This window comes from Zonotrichia albicollis, chromosome 6 (genome assembly GCF_047830755.1).
Source record: "Zonotrichia albicollis isolate bZonAlb1 chromosome 6, bZonAlb1.hap1, whole genome shotgun sequence".
Taxonomy (NCBI): Eukaryota; Metazoa; Chordata; class Aves; order Passeriformes; family Passerellidae; genus Zonotrichia; species Zonotrichia albicollis.
The window spans coordinates 62,331,549-62,354,189 of NC_133824.1; the positions used below are offsets into that span (position 1 = coordinate 62,331,549).

Consider the following 22,641-nt stretch of genomic DNA (forward strand, 5'->3'; position numbering starts at 1 on the left):
GACCGACAACGGGACAACTTCCTGATCCTGCTCCTGACTCCCACATCCTGCTTCTCTGACCTGAGGCCTCCCTGAAGCTGTGGGCTGAGCAGCACAGGCTCACTGCTCACTGCCGAGCCCTGCTGTGCTCAGCACCCCCAGCTCTGCCCCCATGGACACCCCCCGCTCTCGGGGGCGGCCTCACAACCCCACACCTGCTCACAGCTGAGGCTCAGGCTCATCTCCTCTGGCATCAAATACATTTATTGGAACATCTCACACGAAAATAGGTTCTCTCTAGGCCATTCACATGCACGGGAGGGCGAGAAGCAGCTACCTACACACAGAGGGTGGGCAGGGGCCGTGGCGGGCTCAGGAGCCCGAGGTGTTGTTGCTGCCGAAGCGCTGGTTCACGCTGTGCAGGAGGTGCTTGGGCAGGCAGTGCCACGAGCTGGCCAACAGCTCCTTGAAGCAAATCACGGCCTCCAGGCACAGCCTGCAACACAGGGACAGCAGGTCTGCAACACAGGGACAGGCTGCACTGGAGCCCCAGCACAGGGTCTGCAACACAGGGACAGGCTGCACTGGAGCCCCAGCACAGGACAGGGACAGGCTGCACTGGAGCTCCTGCCAGAGGTGTGTCGCAGCAGGGACAGGCTGCACTGGAGCCCCAGCACAGGACAGGGACAGGCTGCACTGGAGCCCCAGCACAGGCTGTGTCACAGCAGGGACAGGCTGCACTGGAGCCCCAGCACAGGCTCTGGCAGCAGGGACAGGCTGCACTGGAGCCCCAGCACAGGCTCTGGCAGCAGGGACAGGCTGCACTGGAGCTCCTGCCAGAGGTGCTGAGGGAGGGAATGCTCCATGCTCAGCCCTGGCTGCGGCTCTGGCAGCGTTTGGGAGGCAGAAATGATTTCCAGTGTTTTAGGAACACGAACAGGTCTAATGGTAACTCTGCCCCACTTAGAATGCCAGAATGGTTTGGGTTGGAAGGACCTTAAATCCCATCCCATTCCAGCCTTTTTCCATGGGCAGGGACACCTTCCACCATCCCAGTGCTGCAAGGCCTGGCCTTGGGCACTGCCAGGGATGCAGGGGCAGCCACAGCCATTCCCCACCCTCCCAGCAATTTCCCCCTGCCAGTTCCATGCTGAACTCCTGCTCTCTTACCTTACAAGAGATCGTGGCTGGAGGGAGAACACCAGGATTTCATTACTGTGAGCCTGGAGGGGGGCACAGACAGAGAATTGGTTCTGTGGGATCTCAGCAGGAGCCAGAACAGGGAACACAAGCAGGGAATCCCTGGGTTGGAAGGAGCTTAAAGCTCCTCCCATTCCAGCCTGCCCTGGGCAGGGACACTGGGGGAACTTTGGGATTTCCCATCTCCCCCTCAGGCCCTGCGTGTGCCCCTTTGTGATCCCCACGAGATCAGCCCTGCACATCCCACGGGAAGGGGAAGCTCAAAAGCCACTCACAGCTTTGGAATGGGCCAGCAGGTTGTTGGCACAGCCCCCAAAGATGATCACCTCGCCCTCCTCGCTGGCACAGGCCGTGTGCCACAGCCTGCAACGGAGAGCAGCACCCATTGACCCAACCCCTCATCCCAGCCTGGCCAGAGGGCAGAGCCAGCAAAGCAGCAGAGCCTGAACTGCTTCCCCTGGCTCAGGGCACTGCCGTGAGCAGAGGGAGGGAGCCCTGTGTGCCCCATTCCACACTGCTGCAGCCCAGGGGCTCTGAACTGCAGGTCACCAACTGTGATCCCTCTGGCAGGACCCCGGTGACACCGGCCCTGCCTGGGAGTGGCAGAGCAAGGACTCTGGGTCCAGTTAGCTCTGCTGTGGCACTCACAGCTCAGAGCCCTCTGCAGCCAAATCAAACCCTAAACCTGAGATCAAACCCCAAATCCCAGAACCAAACCCCAAATCCCAGAACCAACCCCCAAATCCCAGAACCAAACCCTAAATTCTGAGATCAAACCCCAAATCCCGAGATCAAACCCCAAATCCCAGAATCAAACCCCAAACCCCGAGATCAAACCCCAAATCCCAGAACCAAACCCCAAATCCCAGAACCAAACCCTAAATTCCGAGATCAAACCCCAAATCCCAGAACCAAACCCCAAATCCCAGAAACAAACCCCAAATCCCAGAAACAAACTCTAAACCCCAAGATCAAACCCCAAATCCCAGAACCAAACCCTAAATTCTCAGATCAAACCCCAAATCCCAGAACCAAACCCCAAATCCCGAGATCAAACCCCAAATCCCAGAACCAAACCCCAAATCTCAGAACCAAACCCCAAATCCCAGAACCAAACCCGAAATTCCAAGATCAAACCCCAAATGCCAGAACCAAACCCTAAATCCAGAGATCAAACCCCAAATCCCAGAGATCAAACCCCAAATCCCAGAACCAAACCCTAAATCCCAGAACCAAACCCTAAACCCTGAGATCAAACCCCAAATCCCAGAACCAAACCCTAAACCCCGAGATCAAACCCCAAATCCCAGAACCAAACCCAAACCCCGAGATCAAACCCCAAATCCCAGAACCAAACCCTAAATTCTGAGATCAAACCCCAAATCCCAGAACCAAACCCTAAATCCCAGAACCAAACCCTAAATTCCAAGATCAAACCCCAAATCCCAGAACCAAACCCAAACCCCGAGATCAAACCCCAAATCCCAGAACCAAACCCTAAATTCTGAGATCAAACCCCAAATCCCAGAACCAAACCCTAAATCCCAGAACCAAACCCTAAATTCTGAGCTCAAACCCCAAATCCCAGAACCAAACCCTAAACCCCGAGATCAAACCCCAAATCCCAGAACCAAACCCTAAATCCCGAGATCAAACCCCAAATCCCAGAACCAAACCCCAAATCCCAGAACCAACCCCCAAATCCCAGAACCAAACCCTAAATTCTGAGATCAAACCCCAAATCCCAGAACCAAACCCCAAATCCCAGAACCAAACCCTAAATCCCAAGATCAAACCCCAAATGCCAGAACCAAACCCTAAACCCCGAGATCAAACCCCAAATCCCAGAACCAAACCCTAAATTCCAAGATCAAACCCCAAATCCCAGAACCAAACCCTAAATTCCAAGATCAAACCCCAAATCCCAGAACCAAACCCTAAACCCCCAGAACCAAACCCCAAATCCCAGAACCAAACCCCAAATCCCGAGATCAAACCCTAAACCCCGAGATCAAACCCCAAATCCCAGAACCAAACCCCAAATCCCAGAACCAAACCCTAAATCCCAAGATCAAACCCCAAATCCCAGAACCAAACCTTAAACCCCGAGATCAAACCCCAAATCCCAGAACCAAACCCTAAATTCTGAGATCGAACCCCAAATCCCAGAACCAAACCCCAAATCCCAGAACCACACCCCAAATCCCAGAACCAAACCCTAAATTCTGAGATCAAACCCCAAATCCCAGAACCAAACCCCAAATTCCAGAACCAAACCCCAAATCCCGAGATCAAACCCCAAATCCCAGAACCAAACCCCAAATCCCAGAACCAAACCCCAAACCCCGAGGTCAAACCCCAAATTCTGTGCTCCCTGCTGCTTGCCAGCTGCCTGCCCTGCAGTTCTGGGAGCAGCCAAGCCCTGCAGCTCCGGGCCAGGGAAAGGGGAGCTGTGAGGAGGCTGCAGGCTCCTCTCCCTGGCAGCCACCCCAGGGCTTCCACAGCCCTTCTGTCCCCAGCTCCAGGGAATTGGCTGCCATACCTTGGTTTTTCAGAGTAGTTGTGCTCAAACTGTACCCACTCGTTCTTGCTGATACAATAAATCCAGGCATCACCTGAAAACAAGCAAAATTCCCAGATGAAATCAGGATTCTATCAGTTCTGGAAGCTGCTGCAAAATAGAAATACTCTGGTGTAGCACATCCCATTTCTGTCCTTGGATAAATCAAATATTTTAGGAAAAACCTTATAAAACACTGGCTCCTGTTGTGTTTAATGTAATAGAGATTTATGGGGGTGAAGGGGGAGAATTGTAAAGCTGTCAGCAATTGCAATTTGCACTTTTAGATACATTTTTACAGCAGATCAATTGCTGGAAGTTCTGGTGTCTGCACACCCTCAGCAGCTCCTGCTGTGTGGAGAGAGGAGCTGGAGGGATTTAGAAGGAATTCAAGGCGACCATTCCAGCTCCACCACCAAACCCCTCTGGAATGACTTACTCAGGGGCTGCTTGTTGGTGGTGAAGCCTCCGAAGAGGAAGAGGTGATCCGAGGAGATGGGCGTTAAGGAATGCCACGAGCGGCCCACGGGGCAGACGCCTTGGCTGAGTCTGCATGGCAAGAAAAACGCCCAAATCAATCACATCAGGGGCACCAAAACCCCTCTCTCTCCCCTGATTGTTTCTCAGCTCTCTGCAGGACACTGCAGTGACCCAAGGACAAGGTGAATTCCTTCAGACACAGGAATTTCAGGCAGATCACGTTGAGCACGCACATTTCGTTCCACTCCCACGTGTCCAGGTTCAGGCAGTAGAAGTCGTTCATCCTGGACTCCTGCAGGAGAGCAGAGCAGGCTCAGCCCCCAGCCCTGCCCGTGCGGCTCCAGCGCCCGCAGCGGGGCCGCCCTGACCCTTCACCCTTCACCCTTCACCCTTCACCCTTACCCGGTATCGGCCCCCGAACACGAAGCCCCGGTTCCCCAGCGTGGCGCAGGCGTGGGCGGCGCGCGGAGACGGCGTCTTGCCCTGGGGATGGGGATGGGGACAGGGATGGGGATGGGGACAGGACAGGGATGGGGACGGGGACGGGGACAGGGACAGGGAAAGGGATGGAGAAAGGGAAGGGATAGGGACAGGACAGGGACGGGGACAGGGACGGGGACAGGGACGGGACAGGGACAGGGATGGGGACAGGGATGGGGACAGGGAAGGGACGGGGATGGGGACAGGGAGAGGGACGGGGATGGGGATGGGGACGGGGACAGGGAAGGGACAGGGAAAGGGACAGGGATGGGGACAGGGACAGGAACAGGGAAGGGACAGGGACAGGACAGGGATGGGGACAGGGATGGGGATGGGGACAGGGATGGGGACAGGGACGGGGAAAGGGACAGGGATGGGGACAGGGATGGGGACAGGGAAGGGACAGGGATGGGGACAGGGACAGGACAGGGATGGGGACAGGACAGGGATGGGGACAGGACAGGGATGGGGACAGGGACAGGACAGGGATGGGGACAGGACAGGGATGGGGACAGGGAAGGGACAGGGAAGGGACAGGGATGGGGACAGGGATGGGGACGGGGATGGGGACAGGGATGGGACAGGGATGGGGACAGGGATGGGGACAGGGATGGGGACAGGGATGGGGATGGGGACAGGGACGGGGACGGGGATGGGGACAGGGATGGGGACAGGGACAGGGACAGCACAGGGACAGCACAGGGACGGCACAGGTCAGCACAGGTCAGCACCAGGGCACAACAGAGCCCCAGCCCAACCCACACTCGCAGCCAGCAAGGATCACAGGGAAAAGCACAGCCACTAAATCACCCTGTGTGCAGTTTGCTGATGGATGGAAGGTCAGGGAACTCATTAAAAATGGGGTTTATTTCTTCCCTCTTCAAGTGTATAAATTCTGCTTTTGTATAAATTCTGTAAATGAGGCAGTGACATCATAAACCCTTCAGTTCATAAATCATGAGTGTCCAAGGCCAGGCTGGACAGTCTGGAGCAGCCTGGGATAGAGGGAGGTGTCCCTGCCATGGCAGGGCTGGGACTGGATGAGATTTAAGGTCCCTTCCCACCCAAGCCATTCTGGGATTTCCATTAAACACCATTTCCATTAAACACCATTTCCACTTCCCTTGAGTTTCTGAACCACTTGAGACCTGTATGAAGCAAGCAGAGCAATTCTTTGGCAATCTGGAGCTCTCACATTTCACTTCCTCCAACCCTGTGGCAACCCCAGCCCATTTCCCTGTTCCTGCACACTCCACAGGTGTGTATTTGCAATTAGCAGGGTTTAATTATCTCCTGAGCAGGGACAGGAACCAAGCCTGCCCTGGCACTGGGGGTGACAGCAAACCCCACTGCCCTGCAGCTGCAGCACCAACCAAGGCACGGGACAGGAAAAAATGGATGCAGACCGATCTAAAGAAAAAGCAAATTTCCTCTTTTGGCAGAGTGGATCTGTCTAAATGAATGGTTTAAATTCATTGAGACAAGTGCACAGTCTAAATGAGCACTCCTAAATACCAAGAACACTCCTAAATACCATTACTGAGCTGTGACTTAATTAAATGACAGCAAACCATTAATTACCGTGGTTATGGGCTGGCTCCAAGTGAAAGTCTCAAGGTCCAGAACATGCACGTGGTCGTTCCACCCTCTAGGAAGACCTGAATTCTTAAAAAAAAAAAAAAAAAAACATAAAAAAGCAACAAGTTTTTACAAGCAGTGCTGAAATATTAAAAGTTGAGCATTAAATTATGTTATATAAATCAGAAGTTGAATATTCAATTATTGAAGAAATGGCTTCCAGGGTTACTTACCCAAAAAGAAGTTTCATCAAATTCAAATGATCCTCGTTGCTTCCCTTCGGGAAAATAGCCATAGCCTCCAAAAAATATCAGCCTGCAGGAAAACAGGGAGCAAGAGCTGGGAGAAATCCTGTTATTGTAGATATAACTCTAAATATCAATGCTGTGCTCAGAAAACCAGGGCAGCTCCTCTGTTTGCTGCCCCAGTGACCCTCCCAGCTCAGCTCCCAAGCTCTGCTCCCCCTGCAGACGGGAGGCTGTGGGGATGTGCAGCCTGGGCACTGCCCTGTGGCCACGCTGCTCCCCTGCAGCTCAACTGGGAACAGCCCCAGGTTTTGGGTTCAGGCTGTGTTGGGACTGGCAGGGCTCTGCCAGGAATCCCTGCAGGATTATGGAGTGCCAGAGAACCTGCAGCACCTCAGGAGCCACCCCCAGCTGCAGCTGGCACAGACCCACAGCTACCCCGATGCTATCTATCAGTGCGCTAACGAGGAGCTGAAAAAGCAGCACTGAGGGCAATGCCACAGAACCACAGAGCACCCCCAGCTGGGGGACACACAGGGGGCTCCCACCCTTCCTCAGTCTCTGCAGCAGATCCCACAGCAGATCCCACAGCAGATCCCACAGCAGATCCCACAGCAAATCCCACAGCAAATCCCCACAGGAAATCCCACAGCAGATCCCACAGCAGATCCCACAGCAAATCCCACAGCAAATCCCCACAGGAAATCCCACAGCAGATCCCACAGCAGATCCCACAGCAGATCCCACAGCAGATCCCACAGCAGATCCCACAGCAGATCCCCACAGCAGATCCCACAGCAGATCCCCAAATCCCACAGCAGATCCCACAGCAAATCCCACAGCAGATCCCCAAATCCCACAGCAGATCCCACAGCAGATCCCACAGCAGATCCCACAGCAGATCCCACAGCAAATCCCACAGCAAATCCCACAGCAAATCCCCACAGCAAATCCCCACAGCAGATCCCACAGCAGATCCCCACAACAAATTTCCTGAGTGGGAGCTCTCTGATGGAGTGGCCAAGGCAGCACAAGGGTTAAACTCCAAAATCCCAGAATGGTTTGGGTTGGAAGGGACCCTAAATCCCCTCCAGTGCCACCCCTGCCATGGCAGGGACCCCTCCCACTGTCCCAGGGTGCCCCAATGTCCAGCCTGGCCTTGGGCACTGCCAGGGATCCAGGGGCAATTCCAGCCCAGCCAGGAATTCCCAATTCCCAATCTCCCATCCATCCCTGCCCTCTGGCACTGGGAGCCATTCCCTGGCTCCTGTCCCTCCATCCCTTGTCCCCAGTCCCTCTCCAGCTCTCCTGGAGCCCCTTTAGTTCCCCTCAGCTCTCCCTGGAGCCTTCTCCTCTCCAGGGGAGCACTCCCAGCCAGCCCAGGGTGAGGAGGAGGAGGAGGAGGAGGAGGAGGAAGCCAAGAAGGAGCCTCTCCTCTCTGGGGCCTCACCTGTTCTTGTGCACCCACACCCCCAGCTTGTCCTTGCACGAGGGGGGCACCCCCTGGCACTCCACCCTCACCCACTGCAGCACTTTGTCCGTGGATCTGGCATTCAACATGTAGAACTGGGAAAAGAAGGAGATTTTTTCAAACTCACTTCATCAGCTCAAAGCTTGAGTCCGCTGTTAAAACAGCAACTTTAAATCAACATGTGTTGGTATAAAAATGGTAATAAATGAAAAGTTCTCTTCCTAGCTGAAATGTAGAGCACTGAAAACATTAGCAACAAAAGATGGACTCACAAATCACAAAGTCCAGACCTTTTTCAGGCTCAAACACCTTTTACAGCACTAACAGGGCTCTGGGCACTGAGCTCCAAAAGCTGCTGTGGGATACAGGGGAGGTGTGCACAGAGCACAACTGTGTCACAGCTAAAAGGTGGTTCAGAAGTTTACAGTGACATTTTCACAGTTTCACCCCTTCTCTGCATTTATACACTTGTACAGGAAGAGAACCAGCTGCTACACTTACATACAAGAACTGAAGTGAAAGAATGCCACGGCAGGAAGGGAAGAAATCAACCTTACAAATGAGGTTTGTTTCAAATTGTCTGCACAAACTCTTCCCAACTCCTTCTAGTTTATATTTACACAGGAAATTCATGATCTTATATTTAAATAGAAATTACAGATTTACATAGACCAAAACTATTTAATTTAAGCCACATTGCCAGACTATCAGAAAACATAATTAATTCATTCTGGTTGAAGGGGTGGTGATGGGTCAGTGATCTTGGAGGACTTTTCCAACCTCAATGATTTTGGGATTCTGGGATTACCACAGACTGCAGGGAACAGAAACACTTCAAGCCACCCCAGATCAGCTCTAGATCAGTTCCTGATATTATTCAGGCAACTCTGGCACCTCCCATCTTTTAAAAGGAGCAAACTCAGAGGCAGGGACACAATCCAAGTGCCCAGGGCAATTACACAAGGACAGGACCGGTGCCAGCTCGGGGTGTTCCTGCAGTGCTGTGGAGCTCCCAGGGCACAACCCCATGGGAAAGGATTCTATTTGATCACATTATTGTTTATTTGATCACATTATTGTTCATGACTCTGGAACTGAGGCAGTGCTGACCTTGTTGGTGTTGCCCCGGGCGTGGTGCCCCCCGAAGAGGTAAAGCACTCTGTCCACACACACGGCACAGCTGCCCGACATGGAGGGGGGCACGTCTCCCTCCGTCCTGCTCTTCTTCCTGCAAAGGCAGCCTGGCATCGTTCCCTGCTCCCAGCCAGCAGCCATGGCTGGGCCCACCTGCAGGCTTGGATCCCCACAGCTCCCCTGTGGATATCCAAGTCTGTTCTCCCCACCTTTCCAGGTGTAACAGTTCACAAAATGATGGAGGGGTGAGGAAAAGCCAGTTCAGTTAATCCATGGGTTTTCAGAGGGGAGGAATCCCATCTGCCCAGCTCAGGGGGTTGGAATGCTCAGAACCCTCAGGCAGAGAGGATTCACCTGTGTAAGCTGCAGCTTTCCACTTGGCTCCTGCATTTCTCCTGTTTGCAAACACCATCAGCACAGGGACTGCAGCCCGTGCCCCAGGCTGGAGCACACCTGCAATCCCAATTCCTGCACAGCCAGCACTCAGCAGCTCCTTTGGCTGCACCAGCCTGGAAAAACAACTCCTGGCAAGGCCAAGAGCTCAGCAGGGACTCCCTGACCACCCCTGGCAGCAGGAGTGGCACAAACACAAATCCCAGCTGCTCTGTCCTGTCCCAGGAACCCCAAAACTCCTCACACTGGTGGGCACAGCTCCCATCCACGCTGCCTGCCCCAGCTGCCTCTCCTACTTCATCCTGGAAAAACATTTGGGATCCTTTCACAGGAAGAAAAACCCCAAACCTGAAATATTTGACCCACTTTTGCAAGAGTTTGATAGGTGGGAACAAAGTGATCAGGGAATTCTCTCCCTGCCCAGTCCCTTTCCAAGGATTGATCAGATTTTTTTCCCCCAAATGAATGATTTACTGTACCATCTTCCAGTTTCCATGTTGTAGATCCAGATTTCATCCCTAGGCAGGTAGAAGTCATAAAAGCCCCGGACCTGGGCATTCTGCAGAAGGAGAAGCAGGGTTAGAAGGGTTTGGCACAGCAATTCCAGACTCCTGGGAACGCCTGCACCCGCTCTGGGAGCTGATCCCAGCCCAGATCCCAGCGGGAGCAGCGCTGTGCTTCCCACACTCCTGCACCTCCCACCTGCACAATCAGCCCCATTTAGCACCTGCTGGGGACAATCAGCTCCCAGCAGAGCCAGACAGGCTGCATGAAGTTAAACTTTGGTTTTACAGCCTGAGCCAGGGAGCAGAAATGAGCCAAGAGCTCCCTTTTCCTTCCCCCACCCCTCCCTGACAGGAGTTTATGTACTGAGTTTGCTTTGTCACTGAAATGATTCTGTGGTGCTGCACCCCCCAGTGTGACAGCAACAAACCCGGCATCCTTTCCACCCCAACAAAATTATTACCACCCGAAATGACAAATTACAAAACCTAATTACAAATTACCACCCAAAAATACAGTTGTGCAAATAAATCACCACTCCCAGGGCGCACAGCTCCAATCAGACAACGCTCCCTCCATCACCTTTTGCCAAAGGCAAATGACACCCCAAAAATCCGAGTTACCTGCCAAGCTTTTCACACCTGTGATTTATCCCAGCCTTGCAAAACAGCCCTGAGGGCAAATCTGCTCACTGGAGCTGCTGTGCTCTGGGGGAGGAGTAATTCCCCAGAGTCCTGGGTGGATGGATGGATGATGGATGGATGGATGGATGATGGATGGATGTTGGATGGATGGATGGATGATGGATGGATGATGGATGATGGATGGATGATGGATGGATGATGGATGGATGGATGGATGGATGATGGATGATGGATGGATGGATGATGGATGGATGGATGGATGATGGATGGATGATGGATGGATGATGGATGGATGGATGGATGATGGATGGATGATGGATGGATGGATGGATGATGGATGGATGATGGATGGATGGATGGATGATGGATGGATGGATGGATGATGGATGGATGATGGATGGATGATGGATGGATGGATGGATGGATGGATGATGGATGATGGATGGATGGATGGATGGATGGATGATGGATGGATGGATGGATGATGGATGGATGATGGATGGATGATGGATGGATGGATGGATGGATGGATGGATGATGGATGATGGATGGATGGATGATGGATGGATGATGGATGGATGGATGGATGGATGGATGGATGGATGGATGGATGGATGGATGATGGATGGATGGATGGATGGATGGATGGATGGATGGATGGATGGATGGATGATGGATGGATGGATGAATGGATGGATGGATGATGGATGGATGATGGATGGATGATGGATGGATGATGGATGGATGGATGATGGATGGATGATGGATGGATGATGGATGGATGGATGGATGATGGATGGATGGATGATGGATGGATGGATGGATGATGGATGGATGATGGATGATGGATGGATGGATGGATGGATGGATGATGGATGGATGGATGGATGATGGATGGATGGATGGATGATGGATGATGGATGGATGGATGGATGGATGGATGATGGATGGATGATGGATGGATGATGGATGATGGATGGATGGATGGATGGATGGATGGATGGATGGATGGATGGATGATGGATGGATGATGGATGGATGGATGATGGATGGATGATGGATGGATGATGGATGGATGGATGGATGGATGGATGATGGATGGATGGATGATGGATGGATGGATGATGGATGGATGGATGATGGATGGATGGATGGATGGATGGATGGATGATGGATGGATGATGGATGGATGATGGATGGATGGATGATGGATGGATGGATGGATGGATGGATGATGGATGGATGATGGATGGATGGATGGATGGATGGATGGATGGATGATGGATGGATGGATGATGGATGGATGGATGGATGGATGGATGGATGATGGATGGATGGATGATGGATGGATGGATGCATGGATGGATGGATGATGGATGGATGATGGATGATGGATGGATGGATGATGGATGGATGATGGATGATGGATGGATGATGGATGGATGGATGGATGGATGGATGATGGATGGATGATGGATGGATGATGGATGGATGATGGATGGATGATGGATGGATGGATGGATGGATGGATGGATGGATGGATGATGGATGGATGGATGATGGATGGATGGATGCATGGATGGATGGATGATGGATGGATGATGGATGATGGATGGATGGATGGATGGATGGATGGATGGATGGATGATGGATGGATGGATGATGGATGGATGGATGGATGGATGATGGATGGATGGATGGATGATGGATGGATGGATGGATGATGGATGGATGGATGGATGGATGGATGGATGATGGATGGATGATGGATGGATGATGGATGGATGGATGGATGGATGATGGATGGATGGATGGATGGATGGATGGATGGATGGATGATGGATGGATGGATGGATGATGGATGGATGGATGGATGGATGGATGGATGGATGGATGGATGATGGATGGATGGATGGATGGATGGATGGATGATGGATGGATGGATGATGGATGGATGGATGATGGATGGATGGATGATGGATGGATGATGGATGATGGATGGATGATGGATGGATGGATGGATGGATGGATGGATGGATGGATGATGGATGGATGGATGGATGGATGATGGATGGATGGATGGATGATGGATGGATGGATGGATGGATGGATGATGGATGGATGGATGGATGATGGATGGATGGATGATGGATGGATGGATGGATGGATGGATGATGGATGATGGATGGATGGATGATGGATGGATGATGGATGATGGATGGATGGATGATGGATGGATGGATGGATGATGGATGGATGGATGGATGGATGGATGGATGGATGGATGGATGATGGATGGATGGATGGATGGATGATGGATGGATAGATGGATGATGGATGGATGATGGATGGATGGATGGATGGATGATGGATGGATGGATGGATGGATGGATGATGGATGGATGGATGGATGGATGATGGATGGATGATGGATGATGGATGGATGGATGGATGGATGATGGATGGATGATGGATGGATGGATGATGGATGCATGGATGGATCTATGGATGCATGGCTGGACGCATGGATGGCTGCATGGATGCACGGATGGCACACAGTTCCCGGCTGGGGCCGCTGTACCTTGTATCCTCCCCAGACGTACATGCAGCGCCCGTCGGTGACGGCCACGTGCCCGCTGCGCTCGGCGGGGCTGTCGTTCTCCAGCTGCTCAAAGCCCTCCTCGGCCGGCGCCGGCAGCTCCTCGTCCGCCGGCAGCTCCTCGTTCTCATCGGCCATCCTGGGACTGCTGCAGGCACAGGGATCAGCCAGGGCCGGCACAGACCCCCAGCAATCCCACCCTGCGCATCCCAAACCCCCCTCAGGGCTGTGCCCATTCCCTGTGCCCATTCCCAGCGCCAGCACCCTCTGGAATAGTGGAACCTTTCCCTGAGATCCTGACCCTCCTTGACACAGTGTGGGGCTTGGAAAAGCCAGAATGAGCTGGAGTCAAAAATATTCCAGGTAGGGATTCCTCACTGGTTCACGGTTTGTGATGGTTACAGTTGCCAACGTGGCTCAAAGTGTCCGTTTTTAAAAATATGTAAAATTTTATCTATAAATACTTTGATTGCTTCAGAGAAGCTGTGGCTGCCCCTGGATCCCTGGAAGTGTCCAAGGCCAGCTTGGAGCAGCCTGGGACAGGGGAAGGTGTCCCTGCCCATGGACGAGAGGAGCATTAAGGTCCCTTCCAACCCACACCATGTCAGAAAACCCCACGATGTCAAAAAAACCAATCCAAAGGGGAATAAATTTGACAGCTTTGCCCACAATAGCAGCAAATCCTGGAGCTTTTCAGTGTCTTCCCACAGGACAATGTCCAGGCTCCAAACCCCAGGCTGTGCTGGGAAAACCCAGACCCAAAGCCCAGGGAAGCCAAAGACCCAAATCTGTGCACCCAAATCCAGGGAAAAGGACCTCAGTGGGACACTCACACCCTGCACTCCAGGCTGGATACTCTGCTGTTCCCACACACCCCTCCTGAGCGGTTTTTGCTGTTTAATTTTAATCACTCCGCCACGGAGACGCTGCACCACCTCCGGGGGGTTATCTGTGAGCTTTAATTACGATTTCTAATTTAGATTAGCAAGCCTTGCCCACAGCCCCGTGAAACCTGCCTGCTTCGAGTTAGCGGTGTCTTCACCGCCTCGGAGAAATAACAGCGATATAATATTTATCTATAATAGGTATGCACAATATTCTGTTATTCATTTTGCCCCTCAGAAACGCTGGGCCGCAACCCTTCAGCCGTTTCCCCCTCAGCTCCCCGCAGCCCTGCGGCTCTGCACGCCCCCCTCACACACCACAGCCGGGGGCTCCTCACGACACCTTCTCCTGTCGCGACATGCCTGAGCGCAGGGTGGGCCCGGCGGGCTCCTCACGACACGCTCAACTGTCGCGACATCGCGGCCGCCCGAGCGCTGCCCGCCGCCGTTACCGGCCCGGCCCGAGCCCGCCCCGCGTCCCTCAGCGCCCCCCGAGCCCCCCGCGGCCCCGGGCCCGTCCCGCTCCTACCGCGGCCCCGCCGCTGCCGCTCCGCTGGCCCGGCCTCCCTCCCTCCCTCAGCCGCGGCCGCTCCGCAACATCCGCCGGGCGGGCGGCACCTTCCGGCGGCAGCGCGCAGGCTCCGGCACCCCGAGCCCGGACCGGGCACCGGCACCCCGGGATTAACACTGGGGGTGTCTGAGGTGCCCCACAATTCACCTGAGGGCATCTGAAATACCCCCAAACCCAGCCCGGGCACCCCGGGATTAACGCTGCGAGTGTCTGAGGTGCCCCCAAATTCACCCTGAGGGGATCTGAAATACCCCCAAACCCAGCCCGGGCACCCCGGGATTAACGCTGCGAGTGTCTGAGGTGCCCCCAAATTCACCCTGAGGGGATCTGAAATACCCCCCGAACCCGGACCGGGGCACCGGGCACCCCAGAATTAACACCGTGAGTGCCTGAGGTGCCCCCAAATTCACCCTGAGGGCACCGGGCACCCCAGAATTAACACCGTGAGTGCCTGAGGTGTGCCACAATTCACCCTGAGGGCACCGGGCACCTCAGAATTAGCACTGGGAGCGTCGGAACCGCCCCCAAATTAACACTGGAGCACCCGGGCATGCCGAAATTCACCCTCAGGGAACCTGAACCGCCCCAAAATTAACACTGGGAGCATCTGAAATACCCCAGAATTCACCCTGGGGGCATCCAGACACCCCAAAATTAACTCTGGGAGCACATGAACCACCTCTTAATTCATCCTGAGGGCACTGGGCACCCCAAAATGAACCCTTGGAGCTTCTGAACCGCCCCGACATTAACACTGGGAGCATCTGAACCACCCCAAAATTCACCCTGAGGACACTGGCACCCCCAAAATCACCCCGGGGCACAAGGGCACCCCAAAGTTAACACTGGAGCACCTGGGCACGCCAAAATTCACTCTGGGGGCATTTGAACCACCCAAAACTCACCCTGAGGGCACCTGAACCACCCCAAAATTAACACTGGGATCATCTGAAATACCCCAGAATTCACCCTGAGGGCACCCGAACCACCCCAAAAATCACTCTCAGAGCATCTGAATAACCCCAAAATAACCTTGGGGGCTCCTGAACTATCCCAAATTAACACTGAGGGCACATGAATAACCCCAAAATTCCAAAATTAACACTGGGGACACTTGAATTACCCCAAAATTAACATCAGGACACCTGAATCACCCCAAATTCACACTGGGGACATCTGAACCTCCCAAAATCATCACTGGGAGCAAAACCAACCATGAGGGCACCTGAACAACACCAAAAATTTACCCTGGGGCATCAGAAGCACCCCAAAATTAACCTCAGGGGCACTTGAACCTTGTAAACTCACAATTGGGGCATCTGAACCCAATAAAATCCCCACTGGGGGCATCTGAAACCCCCAAATTAACCACGGGGGCACCTCAGCCCTCCCAGAATGAACCTGGGGGCACTTGAAGCCAACAAAATGAACCTGGGGGCACCTGGGGATTTTAAAACCATCAAAAATGTGTCCAAATGCCTCTTGCTTCAACTCTCTATAAAATTTTAATGACTGTGCTCCTGTTAAGTAAATATTTGAAACAGAAAAATAACCAGTACTACATTTGCTTTTTTTTTTTAAACAATAAATAAACAACTTTGTTGTTGTTGGTTTTTTTTTAACAAGAATGAAATATAAACTTTGCACATCCAAAATACAATATACAACTTATTTCCAAAAGGATTTCCTGATGACAGAAACAGTAAAACCAGGTGATGAACTGAAGTTTTCTGATAGAGACCGGGTGCTGTGGCAACTTTTTCTTCCAAGTTCCACAATTCCCAGATGGATTTTTCCTATTTGGAGTGTGAGGTGTGAGGCTCCAGGGTTGGATTTGGGTCAGAGCCTGGTGGAACCAACACTTGAGGGTGGTAAATTTGTTACCTTTTAAGACTGAAAAAGTGTGAACATCCCCAAGACACCGAGGTGAAGTTATCTTTTTGGGGGTTAAGGCCGAGGAGGGGTTTTTAAACTCAAACCGTGTTTTCTCCAGCTGAAATGGATCCTTCCAAAAGAACAAAATGTCCCCTTCCAAAAGAACAAAAGCTTGTGAGGGCTGTGTGGCCAAACCCACGAGGGCAGAGGTGAACAATTATCTAGAAATGGAGCTGGATCAGTTTTCCATAATGCAGGAAACGAGAGATCCCCAAGGAAAGGATTTATGTCAAGTTTCCCTCAGGAATCCAGCTCCCAGCCCTGCCTCAGGTGCTCTGCAGCTGGCTCTGCCTCTCAGTCTCAGCTTTCCTCTCCTGCCTGTGGCTCATGGCTGCCCAAAATGTGATTTTTTTCAGCACTTCCTGCACCAGTTTGGGTGGCAAACAGGGAATTTGCTTCTCCAAGAGAGCGGCGTTCTTCCCGATGCAGTCCAGACACAGCCTGAAGAAAAGAAATAATAAAAAAAAATTGAAGGAAATGATTTATATTCTAACAAATGACACCTAAACCAGCTGATGTGCATTAATCACAGGTGCAGCAATTACACAGCACCAGTGGTTCAGCTGCTGTGCAGGGCTCAGGTATTTCCTGAGGAGGAAATTGGGAATTTCAGCCCATTTCTGCAGGAGCAGGTGCAGAAACAACACCAGGGCAGGGCGTTGGGATGGGATTTCACATGGTGGGATTTCAGCCCAAACCAGGCTGGGATTCTGTACCTGCAGCTCACCTGAGCAGGGAATAAGGCTGAGTCTGAAATATCAACAAGTCACTGCAGTGCCCCTGGGCAAGAGAAGAAAAGAACCATGAGGATGGCAAACAACTCATCCAGCCCAGCAATCCCCCACATTAATGTCACATTTACTGTCACATGATTCAGAAATATCCTCCTTGACCACGATTTATAAGGAACCTGAATTCAAAATTCCTTTTTGTTCTGTCAGTCAAGAAAGCCTCAGGTGGGGATTCCTCAGCAGTGTGTAAATTATAATTAATTTATAATCTGTGATGTGTAAATTACTGTAATTTGTAATGGTTTCAGTTACCAATTTGAGCAAAGTTTTAGAGCCAAATTCAAACCATCACCATTAAACCAAATTCAAATCATCACCATCTGATTTGGTTTTTTTTTTCAACTGAATTTTAACTGAAAAATTAAAATCAATCAAGTAATATATTGATATACCGACGTTTTCCTATAGAGAGCAGGTGATGTTGCAGCTTTTTCTTCCTAGTTCTTCAATGAATATATTTATTAATATATAATATGTATTTATTAATATATATTAATAATAATACATATATATTAATAATAAAAATACATATATATTAATAATAATACATATATAATATGTATTATTTATTAATATATAATATGTATTTATTAATATATAATATGTATTTCCTTATTTGCCCAGAGGTTTTGGACTCCCCACCTGTGGCAGTGCCAAGGCCAGGCTGGATGATGCTATTGGGATATTGGGATATTGGGATATTGGGATATTGGGATATTATTGGGATATTGGGAGCTGTCCCTGCCCAGGCTGGCGTGGATTAAATGGCTTTTAAAGCCCCTCCCAACTGAAACCACTCCATAATTTGCTATTAATTGTAATTAACTGTAATGACAGTGATGGGATTTGCTGCTGAGTTTACTGACCGTGTCCATGAAGAGCAGATCATCCTTGCTGCCCCCAAACACCATCACTTCTCCCTCCTGCCCCAGGCAGGCTGTGTGCCACAACCTGCAACCAAACACCAACACTCAGTGCCCAAGGAGCAACACAAAACCTTTATTTCAGAGGTCAAAAATAACACCTTCAAATGGATTACTTGTTTGTTTAATAATATAAAGTAAGAGAGCAGTGTAACTCCCCAGCAGACCAATATATTTTGTCATTATTTGACTTTTCTTGTATTCTGGGCATATCAACTTTGTCTTATTTATCACCAGAGTGGAAATTTTTTTTTGGCAACTCTACAGACCAAGCTTTTCCTTTTGCAATTTTCCACTCTCTTTGGCTCAGCAGTGCAATTTTCAGCCTGGGGGTTCTCAGTGCTGACACTTGGATCTCCAGTTCTCCTGCTCCACTCTTGCCCTTCCCCCAGAGCTTCTGGGATCACTTGCTGTGGGTCAGGAACTTCCAGCACACCAAGGGAGTTTGATCATAAAAACCCCACAAAAGCAAATCCTGACTTTAGAGCTTTCAGAAAGATCCTGCCCCTCTCAGCAGCCACCCCTGGTGGGGAGTTTATTTTTATTTTTCACGATTTGATTTTTCTGCTCTGTCACCACTGCTGATGGACTTCAGAGCCACTGAAGCAAAACCAAACACACCACTGAAGTTTCATGCAAAAATCAACGCTCCCACTTTCTCTCATCAGTCCTTAGCAGGTTCCTCACCTTTCCCCTTCCTCATACCTGTGCCAGATCTGTCTCTGCCTGCTCTGCATTAGGGAAATCTGGGCTTGGTCACGGAGAACACGGGGAAGCCTTTCCTGCCTGGGCTCTGCTGACATCCTAGCTGGAAACCTGAGGCTTTTCCTACTGCCTGAGAGCTCCTGGCCTCCCATGGGCTGCTCTAACTTATCATCACCTAAACATGCTAACAAAGGGATTCAATCACACAGGGCTCCAGCACAGCAACAGCATCACATGGCAAAGGGAACATGGGGACCTGGGGGTGGAACACTGGGGGCTCTATTGAACCCAGCATGCAAAACTAAAATTTATGGATAGAGGGAGGAACAGGATTTTCTACAATTTTGGGAGTGAAAATATGGGGAATCCAAAGGTTAAACACTGGGGGCTCGCTGAACCCAGCATGCACACCTGGGACCCATGGATGGAGGGAGGAACAGGATTTTCTACAATTTTGGGAATGAAAACAGATTTTCTACAATTTTGGGTATGAAAACATTGGGAATCTAGGAATTAAGATTTGTATTTTATTCCAACCCAGCATGCAAAATTAAAATTTATGGATGGAGGGAGGAGCAGGATTTTCTACAATTTTGGGAGTGAAAATATGGGGAATCCAAAGGTTAAAATAAACACTGGGGGCTCTATTGAACCCAGCATGCAGAACTAAAATTTATGGATGGAGGGAGGAACAGGATTTTCTACAGTTATGGGAGTGAAAATATGGAAATATGGGGAATCCAAAGGTTAAAATAAACACTGGGGGCTCTATTGAATCCAGCATGCAGAACTGGGACCCATGGATGGAGGGAGGAACAGGATTTTCTACAATTTTGGGAGTGAAAATATGGGGAATTCAAAGGTTAAACACTGGGGGCTGGCTGAACCCAGCATGCACACCTGGAACCCATGGATGGAGGGAGGAACAGGATTTTCTACAGTTATGGGAGTGAAAATATGGGGAATCCAAAGGTTAAACACTGGGGGCTCTATTGAACCCAGCATGCACACCTGGGACCCATGGATGGAGGGAGGAACAGGATTTTCTACAACTTTGGGAATGAAAACAATGGGAATACAGGAGTTGAAATTTGTATTTTATTTCAACCCAGCATGCAAAACGTTGGCTGAATAGAACTGATGGACAGAGGGAGGAACTGGATTTTCTACAATTTTGGGAATGAAAACATTGGGAATCTAGGAATTAAGATTTGTATTTTATTTCAACCCAGGATGCAAAACTAAAATTTATGGATAGAGGGAGAAACAGGATTTTCTACAGTTATGGGAGTGAAAATATGGGGAATCCAAAAGTTAAAATAAACACTGGGGGCTCTATTGAACCCAGCATGCACACCTGGAACCCATGGATGGAGGGAGGAACAGGATTTTCTACAATTTTGGGAGTGAAAATATGGGGAATCCAAAGGTTAAACACTGGGGGCTCTATTGAACCCAGCATGCACAACTGGGACCCATGGATGGAGATAGAAACAGGATTTTCTACAATTTTGGGAGTGAAAATATGGAAATATGGGGAATCCAAGGGTTAAACACTGGGGGCTCTATTGAATCCAGCATGCAGAACTGGAACCCATGGATGGAGATAGAAACAGGATTTTCTACAATTTTGGGAGTGAAAATATGGGGAATCCAAAGGTTAAACACTGGGGGCTCCATTGAACCCAGCATGCACACCTGGGACCCATGGATGGAGGGAAAAAACAGGATTTTCTACAATTTTGGGAGTGAAAATATGGGGAATTCAAAGGTTAAACACTGGAGGCTCTATTGAACCCAGCATGCAAAACTAAAATTTATGGATGGAGGGAGGAACAGGATTTTCTACCAATTTTGGGTATGAAAATTCCTAGATTCCCAATGTTAAGATTTGTATTTTATTCCAACCCAGCATGCAAAACTAAAATTTATGGATGGAGGGAGGAACAGGATTTTCTACAATTTTGGGAATAAAAACAGGGGAACCCAGAGATTAAACACTTTGGGCTCGATTCAACCCAGCATGCAAAACTGGAATCCATGGATGGAGGGAGGAACAGGATTTTCTACAGTTATGGGAGTGAAAATATGGAAATATGGGGAATCCAAAGGTTAAAATAAACACTGGGGGCTCTATTGAACCCAGCATGCACACCTGGAACCCATGGATGGAGGGAGGAACAGGATTTTCTACAGTTATGGGAGTGAAAATATGGGGAATCCAAAGGTTAAACACTGGGGGCTCTATTGAACCCAGCATGCAAAACTAAAATTCATGGATAGAGGGAGGAACAGGATTTTCTACAATTTTGGGAATGAAAACATTGGGAATCCAGGAATTAAGATTTGTATTTTATTTCAACCCAGCATGCAGAACTGAAACCCATGGACACAGGGAGGAACAGGATTTTCTACAATTTTGGGAATGAAAACAGGGGAACCCAAAGATTAAACACTTTGGGCTCGCTTCAACCCAGCATGCAAAACTAAAATTTATGGATGGAGGGAGGAACAGGATTTTCTACAGTTATGGGAGTGAAAATATGGGGAATCCAAAGGTTAAACACTGGGGGCTCTATTGAACCCAGCATGCACAACTGGGACCCATGGATGGAGGGAGGAACAGGATTTTCTAAAATTTTGGGAATGGAAATATGGAAATATGGGGAATCCAAAGGTTAAAATAAACACTGGGGGCTCTATTGAACCCAGCATGCAAAACTGGAACCCATGGATGGAGGGAGGAACAGGATTTTCTACAATTTTGGGAGTGAAAATATGGGGAATCCAAAGGTTAAACACTGGGGGCTCTATTGAACCCAGCATGCACACCTGGGACCCATGGATGGAGGGAGGAACAGGATTTTCTACAGTTATGGGAATGAAAACCATGGGAATACAGGAGTTGAAATTTGTATTTTATTTCAACCCAGCATGCAAAACGTTGGCTGAATAGAACTGAAGGACAGAGGGAGGAACTGGATTTTCTACCAATTATGGGAGTGAAAACATTGGGAATCTAGGAATTAAGATTTGTATTTTATTCCAACCCAGCATGCAAAACTAAAATTTATGGACAGAGGGAGGAACAGGATTTTCTACAATTTTGGGAATGAAAATATGGAAATATGGGGAATCCAAAGGTTAAAATAAACACTGGGGGCTCTATTGAACCCAGCATGCACAACTGGAACCCATGGATGGAGGGAGAAACAGGATTTTCTACAGTTATGGGAATGAAAACAGGGGAATCCAAAGGTTAAACACTGGGGGCTCTACTGAACCCAGCATGCACAACTGGGACCCATGGATGGAGGGAGGAACAGGATTTTCTACAGTTATGGGAATGAAAACAGGGGAATCCAAAGGTTAAACACTGGGGGCTCTATTGAACCCAGCATGCAAAACTGGAACCCATGGATGGAGGGAGAAACAGGATTTTCTACAATTTTGGGAGTGAAAACATTGGGAATCCAGGAATTAAGATTTGTATTTTATTCCAACCCAGCATGCAAAACTGGAACCCATGGATGGAGGGAGGAACAGGATTTTCTACAATTTTGGG

The 22,641-nt window shown here is 50.1% G+C and overlaps 2 protein-coding genes across 4 annotated transcripts in view; both read right to left on the minus strand.

Annotated features, from left to right (window-relative positions):
* Positions 1 to 222: 222 nt before the first annotated feature.
* On the minus strand, positions 223 to 14,836 carry KLHDC2 (kelch domain containing 2). Of its 2 annotated transcripts, none has more exons than XM_074544141.1 (14): positions 14,681 to 14,836; positions 13,250 to 13,415; positions 10,000 to 10,079; positions 9,104 to 9,221; positions 7,973 to 8,088; positions 6,511 to 6,592; positions 6,281 to 6,364; positions 4,622 to 4,702; positions 4,453 to 4,511; positions 4,179 to 4,288; positions 3,722 to 3,794; positions 1,455 to 1,542; positions 1,150 to 1,202; positions 223 to 475 (listed from the first exon to the last, which is right to left on the minus strand). In XM_074544141.1, the coding sequence occupies exons 2-14, from the start codon at positions 13,403 to 13,405 to the stop codon at positions 352 to 354; spliced, it is 1,224 nt and encodes a 407-aa protein (XP_074400242.1). In that variant the 5' UTR covers positions 13,406 to 13,415; positions 14,681 to 14,836; the 3' UTR covers positions 223 to 351. The 2 variants fall into 2 exon arrangements, with proteins under 2 accessions (XP_074400242.1, XP_074400243.1); XM_074544142.1 differs by having other exon boundaries at positions 13,250 to 13,412; positions 14,681 to 14,797.
* A 1,366-nt stretch (positions 14,837 to 16,202) lies between these two features.
* KLHDC1 (kelch domain containing 1) overlaps positions 16,203 to 22,641 on the minus strand; it is a 37,558-nt gene continuing 31,119 nt past the window's right edge. Inside the window, exons 11-13 of one of the 2 annotated variants that reach the window (XM_074544143.1) lie at positions 18,315 to 18,399; positions 17,385 to 17,437; positions 16,203 to 17,098 (exon numbers count right to left, since the gene is read on the minus strand). In XM_074544143.1, the coding sequence (XP_074400244.1) occupies positions 16,924 to 17,098; positions 17,385 to 17,437; positions 18,315 to 18,399 (313 nt within the window). In that variant the 3' untranslated portion in view covers positions 16,203 to 16,923. Of the gene's footprint in view, positions 17,099 to 17,373; positions 17,438 to 18,314; positions 18,400 to 22,641 lie in introns of both variants that reach the window. The other variant, XM_074544144.1, reaches the window with a different exon arrangement.

What these genes read in the sequence shown, in the direction of transcription:
- KLHDC2 (XM_074544141.1), bottom strand. Translation starts at nt 13,405, where the DNA reads ATGGCCGATGAGAACGAGGAGCTGCCGGCGGACGAGGAGCTGCCGGCG. An exon ending in AACATGGAAACTGGAAGATG is followed by an intron (nt 9,222 to 9,999) that starts GTACAGTAAATC and finishes CTGCCTTTGCAG; the next exon opens with GAAGAAGAGCAGGACGGAGG. An exon ending in CACCAACAAGCAGCCCCTGA is followed by an intron (nt 3,795 to 4,178) that starts GTAAGTCATTCC and finishes GCTTGTTTTCAG; the next exon opens with GTGATGCCTGGATTTATTGT.